At 42.3% G+C, this 12646-nt stretch overlaps 1 protein-coding gene across 4 annotated transcripts in view; it reads left to right on the forward strand.

Annotated features, from left to right (window-relative positions):
- The window catches only part of SLC44A3 (solute carrier family 44 member 3), a 99749-nt gene that overhangs the window by 68108 nt on the left and 18995 nt on the right, over window positions 1-12646 (forward strand). For all 4 annotated transcript variants that reach the window (XM_077928454.1, XM_077928453.1, XM_028732727.2 and 1 more), the window contains exons 5-10: window positions 3180-3273; window positions 5098-5267; window positions 6882-6971; window positions 7648-7772; window positions 9200-9386; window positions 11878-12043. In XM_077928454.1, coding sequence (XP_077784580.1) covers window positions 3180-3273; window positions 5098-5267; window positions 6882-6971; window positions 7648-7772; window positions 9200-9386; window positions 11878-12043 — 832 coding nt within the window. The remainder of the gene's footprint in view (window positions 1-3179; window positions 3274-5097; window positions 5268-6881; window positions 6972-7647; window positions 7773-9199; window positions 9387-11877; window positions 12044-12646) is intronic.

Genomic DNA, 12646 nt, shown 5'->3' on the forward strand with positions numbered 1-12646 from the left:
ATGTCAACTGCCAAAGGCCAAGGGAAAGAGGTGAATCTTTAGCATTTGATGAAAACAATGCAATAAAGATGCTGGACACACCTCTTTGGGGAGGAAATTCCACAGTGTAGAGCTGCCACAGAGAATGCTCTCTCCCAGGCCATCCCCTCATCACACTTAAGAGGGTGGTGGAACTATCAGGAAGGCCCCTAAACCTGGCTGAAGGGTTTTTTAAAAAATTGTATCGTTATTCTGTTAACTAGAAATACCAGGAATTTGAACGGAGAACCTTCTGCATGCAAAGCATTTGTTCCAGCACTGAACTATAGTCTGCCCTTTATCTCTAATGCATCCCTCTCCAAATGTCCTTTGGTTGTGCTGTGGTTATTTCTCCTTTGTCCTCTTTAAAGAGCAGCAATTCCACGTTTGTTTGTACTACTTTATCCCATTTATATGACTTGTATCTTTGTGCCTATGATATTCCCCCAGCCCCTACAGTATTTCCCTGAATAAATGTTGAATAATAGCACTTGTTGTAATAGTAGTAGCACCAACAGCAGTGGAAACCTTCAGTTTTTAGATAATATTCCTCCCATGTTTTGTATGTACCTTAAGAACTATATAGTGGTATTTATTTATAGACACATATAAACAGTTTAAAAATACTCCCAGGGCTGCTAACAAAATAAAATAGTTAACTGGATACAAAATACAATACATAAACATTAAACAGAAAAACAGTCAAAGCAGCAGAAGCTTTAACAGCCATTAAAACCATCAGCTAAAACTACTGAGATAATATGCTTGAAAGCCTGGGCATGTACAAAGGACTTCACCTGGTGCTGAAAATACATCAGGTTTCTTGTCAGGTGATGGGCAGAATGTGTCACCTCTATGAGGAAAGCTCTTCACTTTGAGGGTGCCACAACTGAAAAGGCCCCCTCTTTAACCCTTGCACCCCTAACTTTGAAAGGTAGAGGGATTTGAAGGAGAGACTATTTGAAGATGCTACTATCGTTTGGGGAGGTCATGGTGTGATTTGTGGTTCTTTAGACACCTGAGTCCCAGGCTACTTAGGAATTTAAAGATAATCACCAGCACTTTGAATTTTGCCCAGAAATTGACCAACATCCAGTGCAGTTGGCTAAATTGATCTCATTATGCCTGATTATTTTATATTAAAGCAAATACAAAGAAAGAAGGGGTGCAAAACTATTTTCAATATTTTCCCTTCTGCATTTTTTCTACTCTCCTACATTGGTTCAAATTGTCAGGAAGCCTGATTTTAGTATTTTGGCAATTCTGAATACTGATAAGATAGAATCCAGGCATTCTTTGCATGACAGTTTTGTTATAACGCAGCATTTTTGCCAGCAAAGGGATTGAAGATAACTCAATTCTTCCCCTCTTTTTTGTTTTGTTTTTGGGTTTTTTTATGAAGTTAAACAACTAGTGTTTTTGGTCTCATTCTAATAATTTTAGTCCAGTTCTTAAAAAAACCAGTGTCTTAGTAAGCTAAAATAATGTTAGCGCTCACATTTTTGTAATGAATATATTGCATTAGTAGTAATTTACAGTAGTTCCAATCTTAAAATGTTCCAGTTTACCTAAGAAATGCTGCAACATTCCCTGCTGAGGCTCATAATCCATGTACTGATAGTAGTGGTCATGGTGCAATTATATATAGGACATACATGATTTTTAAAACCTGGCTGCAAAGCTTTTCCCATATTTCAATTCTCATGTTTACCGGTACATTGTCCGTGTCTGATATTCAGTGGTACCTTGGGTTACATACGCTTCAGGTTATAGACGCTTCACGTTACGACTCCGCTAACCCAGAAATATTACCTTAGGTTAAGAACTTTGCTTCAGGATGAGAACAGAAATCGTGCAGTGGCAGCAGGAGGCCCCATTAGCTAAAGTGGTGCTTCAGGTTAAGAACAATTTCAGGTTAAGAACAGACCTCCAGAACGAATTAAGTTCTTAACCTGAGGTACCACTGTACTTTGACAGATTTTAAGCTCAGAACAAATTATGCTACATTATTGTAGCACAATGGGGTCGCCTTCTCTCTTCTGCTCTAGAGGGTTGGGGAAACTCCCAGAATAGATTTAGGGGTGCATGGAGGGAGAAGTGGGATAAATGTTTCATTGTGCAAGGAGAAATCATTGCACTGATGGAATGTTCACTTAAGCTCTATGTTGAATACATTCCAGCGTGATTCTCAAAGTACCTTAGTATGGATCTTAAAGTTTTGAGTAAGAAATTGAGGGGGGAAAGGTGCCTAACATATGGCTTCATAATGTCCTGATTACTTTCATGGAACTGAGTATATCCATCCTGCAAACTTTAAATGTGTGGTTGACTAAATACATGTTTTAGAATGTGATAGTAGAAGTAACTCTTAGAAATAAATCTATTATATTAACAGAATACATTTAGAGTGATAAAATAATGAGATTTAGATTGTCTGTTAGGTCCCACAAAAGATTCCAGAGGTCACTTACATATAGCAAATATGTACTTAACTGGTGTTTACCCCAAGAATCTCCTGATCAGACTGCCGCTGTGTGCTCTTACTGGGACTACTGTTGAAGATTGCTCAAAAGCTGCAGCTGATGCAAAACTCAGCTGCTAGATTGATTTTGGGTGTTAGCCACAAGAAGCATATAACACTAATTGCCTGTGAGGTCCATCAGTTCACAGCTTGTTCCAGCTAAATTCAAAGGACTACAGCCCACCTTTAAAATCCTTTAGAGTTTAGGTCCAAGATGCTTAACATAGCATTCCCTCCCATATTTATTTGATTGTGATTAACAATCCAACACATTTAGGTTAGTGGAGAAAGCTTTTTTGGTAGTGGCCCTGCATTATACAACCAACTGCTTACTGAAATTTGTGAGATTCAGATCCTTGGCCTTTGTAAGTAGGCTTTAAATACCTATTTAATTAGACAAACTTTTAGTAACATGCCTATTTTGCTTTAGTGGTTGCTGTTTTCTTCTACTAATTGTTTCTTTAATTTTTTTATTGTATCTTAGTTTCATTGTAAAGTTCTTGCTTTGTTATACTGTGTGTTGTAGTGGAAGGTGGGCTATAAATTTTCTAACTAAATAAAGCTAAGTTGCATTCACATCCTTTCTAGTTTCTTTAAATGATAACCAGAATGTCTTTTTATGTGGGTTTGTTCTCTGTAGGTTCTTGCCTCTGTGTTTACAATTTGAATGTTACCAGTTGTACATATAGTTTCAAAACTGCTGAGCTTTGTCCTGCCTTACCAGTTCCGCCAAGGTAAGGAATAACATGAATAATATTTTGCCTAAATGCTAGTTTTTCATTCAAAGCAATCAAGTACTTGTTTATTAATTTTTGAGTTTCAAATCTTGGAGGGAAGATACTGCAATTTGAGACAGCATAGGACTCCAGCCCCAGTCACCTTAGTCTTTTGTGGGGAAGGGTTTTTCCTATTCTCTCCCCATATAGATAACTATACAGTGGTGCCTCGCAAGACGAAATTAATTCGTTCCGCAAGTTTTTTCTTCTTGCGAGTTTTTCGTCTTGCGAAGCACGGTTTCCCATAGGAATGCATTGAAAATCAATTAATGCGTTCCTAGGGAAACAGCTTGCCAGGCTGGCGGTGCGGAGAAGGGCTTTTCTCCCCACCGCAAGCCTTCAGGACAGGTACGGGAACAGAGGGGAAGGCGCGCAGCGCTTTCCCTCTGTTCCCGGGGCTTGCATGGGAGGAGGGTTTTTCCTCCCCACCGCCAACATTCAGAACAGCATTCTGAATGTTGGCGGTGGGAAGGGAAACCCTCCTCCCACCCAAGTCTCGGGCGGCGGGAGGCAGCGTTCCCGTCCCCCCGCCCGGCTTCGGTGCGATGCTCCAAAGCCGCGCGGAGGGAGGAGGAGTTCCCGCCCCCCGCCCGGCTTCGGTGCGATGCTCCAAAGCCGCGCGGAGGGAGGCAGCGTTCCCGTCGCCCCACCTGGCTTCGGTGCGATGCTCCAAAGCCGCGCGGAGGGAGGCAGCGTTCCGGTCCCCCCGCCCGGCTTCGGTGCGATGCTCCAAAGCCGCGCGGAGGGAGGAGGAGTTCCCGCCCCCCCGCCCGGCTTCGGTGCGATGCTCCAAAGCCGCGCGGAGGGAGGCAGCGTTCCCGTCCCCCCGCCCGGCTTCGGTGCGATGCTCCAAAGCCGCGCGGAGGGAGGAGGAGTTCCCGCCCCCCCGCCCGGCTTCGGTGCGATGCTCCAAAGCCGCGCGGAGGGAGGAGGAGTTCCCGCCCCCCCGCCCGGCTTCGGTGCGATGCTCCAAAGCCGCGCGGAGGGAGGCAGCATTCCCGTCCCCCCGCCCGGCTTCGGTGCGATGCTCCAAAGCCGCGCGGAGGGAGGAGGAGTTCCCGCCCCCCCGCCCGGCTTCGGTGCGATGCTCCAAAGCCGCGCGGAGGGAGGCAGCGTTCCCGTCCCCCCGCCCGGCTTCGGTGCGATGCTCCAAAGCCGCGCGGAGGGAGGCAGCGTTCCCGCCCCCCCGCCCGGCTTCGGTGCGATGCTCCAAAGCCGCGCGGAGGGAGGCAGCGTTCCCGCCCCCCCGCCCGGCTTCGGTGCGATGCTCCAAAGCCGCGCGGAGGGAGGAGGAGTTCCCGCCCCCCCGCCCGGCTTTGGAGCATCGTTCCGAAGCCGGGCGGCGGGAGGAGGTCCGAGGACAGTGGGGAAGTCGCGCTTCCCCGCTGTCCGGGAGATTTCCCTATGGGCTGTCGTCTTGCGAAGCAAGCCCATAGGGAAATTCGTTTTGCGAAGCGCCTCCAAAACGGAAAACTCTTTCGTCTAGCGGGTTTTCCGTCTTGCGAGGCGTTCGTCTTGCGGGGTACCACTGTATCTCATTAATCAATTTAATAAAGAAATATGAAATTTAGAAGATACTCCAGATCTAAATGTCCCCAAGTAGTCTAATCCATGCATGCAGAAACCTCTAGTGCCAGAAGTTAAAAGACTTCTCTTTGGCAATGCATTGCCACAGGGTGTATTGTAGGTTCAGTGTGAGCATAGTTCCCCTTCCTCCCTAAATTTAACACTGTGTTTGAAATGCTAAGCCCAATGTCTTGTCTGTCTGTTTTAACCTTCTAGTGTGTCTTTCCCATTATTTAATCGATGTGTTCCACGAAATGCTAAGTGCTATTCCCAGTTTGCTTCTGTACTGATAAATGTGGTTAATGAAGTGGATATTTTTCATCGGATTCTGGGTGGGATTATGGCAGGAAGAGATACAGTCATAGGATTGTGCTTCCTTGCACTAGGTAAGCGAATAGCTTTATTTTATATATATATAATATCATTGCCGCATTTCATTTAAGACGTGAACTGCATTTATTATAATTGTAGTTGAAGTTACGGAGTCTTATTTAGTATATTGCACTATATTGTATGTCATTGTTGGTCAGGTAAGAGTTAATTGCAATAAGAGGTGCAATTTCCTGAAGACCTCTGAGGAAGAATATTCTCTAATATTGGGTTTAGTTATAGAATCCAGTGATGTCTGCCTGATTAAGCAACAGATCTCCACTTGTGCACTAGGACTTCCCCTTCCTATCCTACACACTAGGCTCTTGCATGTCCATCAAATCTAATCTAGCTGTTCCCCAACCTTCTGGAGCAGATGTTGGGGAGGTAGAAGGGTTGCAAAGTAGAGGAGAGGAAGGAGTTGTGCCCTTGCACACCTAGAAATCTGCGTGAACAACATGGATGTAACCCTCTGTCTTGTGTGGAATTAATATGACTCAGTGGATTGCAGGAGGCATTTGAGTTTTTATTTTAAATGATTACAGTGGTACCTCGGGTTACATACGCTTCAGGTTACAGACTCTGCTAACCCAGAAATATTACCTCGGGTTAAGAACTTTGCTTCAGGATGAGAACAGAAATCGTGCAGTGGCTGCGCAGCAGCAGCAGGAGGCCCCATTAGCTAAAGTGGTGCTTCAGGTTAAGAACAGTTTCAGGTTAAGAACGGACCTCCAGAACGAATTAAGTACTTAACCCAAGGTACCACTGTATTGAAATACAGAAAAGACATAGAGTTGCTCTCCTAAAGCACTCCTTTCAGAATTTACTCTTTATTGCTCTTTCAGAATTTGGCTATTTTGCTAATGTCAATAAATTCAATATACGTTATTAATCCTTCATACTTACAACCCTCTGGTACTATTGAGAGCGATTAATAAAGAAGATGTGGGAATTATAGAGGAGAGTATTTTGCTTAATATCGAAAAAGCATTAAGCAGACTGCCTCAATATGAATGAGCAGCTTGTGAAGAACAGAAGGTTGATTGTGGATTTCTAGTACGATCAACCAAGAATGAATGTTGCACATAGTAATGTGACACTGATTTGGATGGGGCATTGAAGCAGCCAGAATGCCAATTGTGTATGGCATCAACAAACATAGAAAGCAGGGTTACAAGAGCTGTCAAAATTATTAAAATCAAAGGCTGCAATCATGCACACAGTAAGGCTGGTTAAATTCATATGGGTTTATTGGTAGTTTGGCAGTGATATCGGCAGGAGCGCTGTGAAAATCTCTAGTCACATCTAAAATTCCCATGTAAACCATTTAGGCTGCAATCCTGTACAAACAACTCCCCGTTTGCACTTGGGTTGTGTTCTGTGTCATTCCGTGTGAAAGCCTGTTCCACTTCCCCTTCCTGCCCCATTCCAGGGCCTAAAACAGCATGTGTGCTGGTGGTCATGCGTCAGTTTGGACATGCGCAAAATGGTCACTGCCTGTACATACTTAACTGGTTTAAGGCTGGTTAAACCCAGTGGGGCTTACTTCTGAGTACAAATGCATAGGATTGCGTTAGTAGTCAGCTTGATTAACAAGTCAACTATAGTAACTTTTTTTTCTCCACTTGCAGCATTCTCTATAATAATCATGTTAGCCTTCAGATTCATCAGCGTGCTTGTGATCCATATTTTTCTTACACTACTTATATTTGGATTATTATGTGAGTATTGATCCTTTGAGTATATATTTTCATATTTTTGTGTGCATCTATATTTATCTGCTAGGATTCAAATTACCGCGTGCAGTTTCACATGTATGGGGAGGGCTCTTAATTTCCCTCCTTAAATGCCTCCTCTTCAAAAGTGCCCTCAAATTTCAGGGACCTTCGAGAACAGTGTTTCCCAATTGGTTGTCTGTGGTAAAGGTAAAGGACCCCTGACAGTTAAATCCAGTCGCGGACGACTCTGGGGTTGCGGCGCTCATCTCGCTTTATTGGCCGAGGGAGCCATTGTACAGCTTCCGGGTCATGTGGCCAGCATGACTAAGCCGCTTCTGGCGAAACCAGAGCAGCACACGGAAATGCCGTTTACCTTCCCGCCAGAGCGGTATCTATTTATCTATTTGCACTTTGACATGCTTCCATCGTACATACCCATTAACGATCCAGGACATTCTGTTACATAACTTTGAATCAGCAAGAGTTTAAAATCAAAGGCCCATACATCAACACTACTTTATTTCAAGCTTGCAAGTATAATTATATATTTTTAAGCCCACCATTTGATGCCAGTCTGATTTTTCAGTTTCATGGGTGCTGCAGATAAGGCAAGTATACCTAGGTAGTTTGTGTCTTTCAGATGAAATAAATAATGCCTGTATTGCTGTATTTGTTCCAGTTGTTTCAGGAATCATGTGGTGGCTGTATTATAATTACACCAATGAGCCCAGCATAGAATTGGAAACAGAAAAGGAAAACATGAAATTATTGTTTGGATTTGCTATTTTATCTGCAATCATTACGGTAAGACACTTATCACATAGTCATTAGCATTTTGTGGGAAATTTGTTAGCATGGGGTAAGGTGGGGCTGCCTCAGATGTATATGATAAACTGGAACGCTACAGGTAATTTGACATTTTTGTTTGCAAAAAGCACCTCATGTCTCCATCTGCCCTGTTGCAGGTCTCTGGTAGGCAGAAATCAACAACTTCATTGGCCTGCACAAACCACTAGAGCAGGCATAGGCAAACTCGGCCCTCCAGATGTTTTGGGACTACAACTCCCATCATCCCTGACCACTGGTCCTGTGGTTCTTAGCTAGGGATGATGGGAGCTGGAGGGCCGAGTTTGCCTATGCCTGCACTAGAGACCCCTGAAAAACTTGCTTCTCCAACCGCCACTCGAACAGTGAAGGCTGGGAGTAGTGGGCCGCACATGCTTATGTATGCATTCTTACATTTCACACCTGCAGACTTGTGGAGGCACACAGCCCCCTGCCCCAGCTGATCTATGCAGATCAGGCAAGGATGGTGGTTATCACTCTCTCTCCACACACCAAATGATCCATCTGATGACTGGAGAAGGTGTGATTTGCATCCCCATCAGTGTGCTTGGCTGCCTACCCCAGTGCTAGGACTACTTTATTTTTTTTCCACTTTTTGCTGCTGGTCAGTCAATGGGGCCAGAAAAAAATGCTTGGCAGAAATAAGTAATTATTTCAATGGGACTTGCACGCAACTAGCTTGTTCTAGACTCAACTCAGCCATATTATATGGCTTAGTCTTGAATGTGAAATGACCCATGCCACAATTAATGGAGCCATTTGCAAATTCTAGTTTATGATTTTCAGAATTCAGTAGTTTGGTATGTTTATATATTGTTGATAGTCTTACAGTAGAATTAAAGATCACCATTTGCTATGCTTCTGTACATGTTTTGTTGTAGTAGAGAGGAAAAAGTATAGAGCTGCTGCATAGATGGATTGTAGCACTGTGTATTAGGCATCTGTGAGACATCTTCAAATTAGATCATTGTGGATTTGGGGGTCTCAAGAGCCTGTAAAAACATGTGAGAATCTCACACGCTGGCATACCCTGTTGCTGGCACAAGGTGGCATGCTAGGAGAAGAAGCTTGTTCTGTTGTTTTGAGTGTACCTTTGCAAAACTTTTTTTTTTTTTTGCAGTACACTGTTAAAAGCTGAACCTTTAGCTGCACAAGAAACAGTTCTGCAACAAGTGCAATTTTGTGTTCCAGTAGTATTATTTTTTACCCATAGACAGGCCTCTTTTATTTTATATCTCTGCTTCTGCTAGGGTTGTTCTGTAGGAACTAGAAAAAAGTTCCTGAACCAAGATTGAATGACCTTAAAATCTTAATACTTCTCCATCCCAAATGTTGTTAATTTGTTAACTGAAACATTTTAACGTATTATTTTTCGTTTTTTGTAGGTTATTCTCATTCTCCTGATACTGATATTAAGGAAGAGAATTCACCAAACTATACAGCTCTTTCATGTTGCCAATAAAATTATTGGCAACGTCCCTTCTTTGTTCTGCCAGCCTCTTTGGACTTTTACAATACTTCTTTTCTTCTGGGTGTACTGGGTGGCTGTGTTACTTAGCTTAGGCACTGCAGGTTAGTAGACTTTTTTTCTGTGATACCAGGCTATATTGATTATTTTCTGTTAAATATGCACTTTTTGATGGTGAAATATACACACGAATGTAAATGTATAAGTGTGTTTTTAATTTTTTTGTATTTCAACCATAGTTCCTGATAAGTGAAAGGTAAGTCGTCTGGCACATTACTGAGGATATAGAATCCAATCACGTTAGATCCTAAAAATAATATTTGGTTTGTGTTGACTTTGTAAAACAGCCTTGTTTTCTGCTACAAATGCTGTACCTGCTTGGCTCTGTTTTAAGAATGTATGTTGGATATAGTTGCCACAAAGGTGCTGATGTGTATCATACAACCATTTTAGGTGTCAACTAGAATTTATCCAACTCTTCTTAAGCATGTTCTGGGCCATGTGGTTTTATTTCCTGTTTTGATTTGCTGCTCTTGGCACCATTATAAAGGTCAGCATTTCTTGGCAGAACTGTCTTTAGTTTCTCTTAGACACATTTTAAGGAGGCTTGGGTAGTTGTGACCTCGAGTTAGAAAGGCAAAGTTGATAAATCCATGTTGTAGCTTATTGTTGAAACAGCACAGTACAATAAATGTACAGTGGTTTGATTTAATGCACCACACCTGCTAAAGAAATATTTTGCTTCTGCTGTAGAAAAAAATGTGGAGAGAATAAAATGTGTGCAGATGGCACGTAAAGTAACGAGGAAGATTACAGCACAGTAGCCTGATTTGCATCCTGCAGCAAGTCAAGCTATGGCTTACTGGGACCACACAAACATGAAAGCTTCTAGAAGGGGAACTTGCAGCCACTTTATTCCTTCCATATATTTATTGTTCTCTGGCCATGCTGAGCTAAACTCAAGGTTTGGTTTAGCATGTCGTCCGAACCTGGGCTTCTGTGTCAGTTCTTTACTCACTTTCCCTGAGGTCTGCCCAAGGTTGTGGGAGTAAGGCTGACTTACTGGGACCTGCAAATGAGGCCAATATAAGTGTCAAATCGGATAGGCAAGATGCTAGAGGCATCATTTCCCTTTCTGTGGAGTGTTGAAAAGGGTGCCCATTTTTTCTAGCTGTCAGTTTGTATCTGTTAATATCTATACAACTTTAACACGCAAGCTACAATCTGCTTTGTAGAAGTAAAAACAAGAAAGAGTCCTGTGGCACCTTCAAGACTGACCAAATTATTATGCCACCTTATTGTGTCTGCTGCAGACTAACATGGCTGCCACTCTGGAAAGTATGTACAAGTAGTTGCCAAAAGATCAACTTTTGTTTTCCTTCACCTTTAAGTGACAAGCGAGCAGTTATCAGATTTAATCCGGCCCTGTTCAAGCTGTTGCAGTGCAAAACATCAGCTTGATGTAATTGTTGCAAAACTAATTCAGTTGACATCTATGTATTTTAAAAGTCTGCACATAGAACAGCATTCCTGGACAAGGTCACAGAGTCAAGTCTCAGAATTGCTCCTCACTCAGCAAATATTTCCATTAAGTACTCATTGTGCTGTATCAGGTGTCAATAAATTCCCCTACTCCATCTGCAAACATGCTTTGGCATGAGACAGTGTTAAATTGCTGGTATATCCCTGCCCATTAATGTTAAGTGTTGCAATTGTGTCACATTCCAAAATGAGTCCACTTTCCTGCCTAGAACTGTCTGCCCTTTACCAGAAAATTTCTTCACCCTGCTTTTCTAGTCCAGATGACCACTTTCAGGCTTCCTTGAAGAGTGGAAGGCCTTAAATAAAATAAATGTTGGCACAACCTTCTACCTATAAAGAGTCCTGACAGGTTTGAACAGCATTGTAACGTTGAATTCCAGGCCTATCATTTCCATGCAATAAACTAAATCATTAGCAAATATTTACAGAAGGCTATCAAAAGTACAACATTCTAAGTGGAATGCAAGTCGTGCTGTGACAAACATTCCATCTGCGCAAGCATTTCACCTTGCCAGAAGGAATGATCCCACAGTTCTCTCCTGCATACTGTTCTGGGGATTCTCCTGACCACTCTCCCAAGCCAATTTCAGGGAACAAACTGGGTGTGGGGAGGAAGAGGGGAGCCCTGTTGCACAAGCAAAAGTCTTTGTACAGTACAGGGTTTCTTCTGATGGGGGTTGCTGGGTGAATCCCACTCTCTGCACATTGTGGTTTGAAACTATTGTTTGCAAATATGTGCTAATAAGAAAACATTCTGGAGAGTAATGTATTACTGATTCATTAGCCCTCTTCAGGTGCTCCAATGTGGCAACAACAGCCTGAAGTCATCCATCTCCACTGCTCTCAGTTGGGCCAGTCCACCAGGGTTTATATATTTATAATTCTTAAAAACCCATTTAACAACAAATCAGCTGAATATTATATATATTAAAAAATCAATCATGGTTAGAATAGTTGAACTAAGGAAAAGTACATTAGATTAATGTCACCATTTCAAAAAAATTAATTTGTTTGTCGAGTCATTACATTTTTGTGTGTGTCTTGAATTTGCAGGCAATGCCCAGGTTGTTTCAAGAGGTCAAGTGGAATACAATATTCGGTTTGGCATTCGATACATGTGGTGGTACCACTTAGTTGGGCTTATCTGGACAAGTGAATTCATTCTAGCATGTCAGCAGATGACTGTGGCTGGGGCAGTGGTTTCTTACTTCTTCAACCGGTATGTGCGGCATTTATCTTCTTGTCAGGAGTTTTATTTCTTAGTCTTTATTTTCAATCTGTTGTGAAAGAAATTGTTTTCTTAAAAAGCCACGGATGGTTGGACTTTGAAAGCTAAGGCTACAGTCCTACACTCACTTATTTGCCTGGTAGTAAACTCAGAAATTACTTTGAGTAGATATGTATTGGAATGCAAAGTTGGTTATTCTGACATTGTTAGAGATGAACTGCAACAAGAGCCACTGTAGCTTAGTTAACAGACTGTAAACTACGCACTTTTTATTTCAAATGTGAACTAGAAAGAACTGTGAACTAAGCAGTTCTTACTTCGAATGTCACTACGGTATGAACTTAGTGGCTGCATTTGAACATAATGCACAACAATAGCTTAGTCCTATGTGAGTGATATTCGGGCTCATGCACTCTCCACTCATCTTCTCCAGTGTGTCTGTGGAGGAAATCACAAGTATTTGTTTCAGTTTTCATTTAACTGTAATCTTTCACTGTATGGTTAGTTTTATCTGTTGTTTGTCTTAACAAACCAGCTTCAAGCTATTGTTCACGATCTTGAATTGATTAGGTAAAATCATAGTTCAAACCAACT

The sequence above is a fragment of the Podarcis muralis genome, chromosome 5 (genome assembly GCF_964188315.1).
Source record: "Podarcis muralis chromosome 5, rPodMur119.hap1.1, whole genome shotgun sequence".
NCBI lineage: Eukaryota > Metazoa > Chordata > Lepidosauria > Squamata > Lacertidae > Podarcis > Podarcis muralis.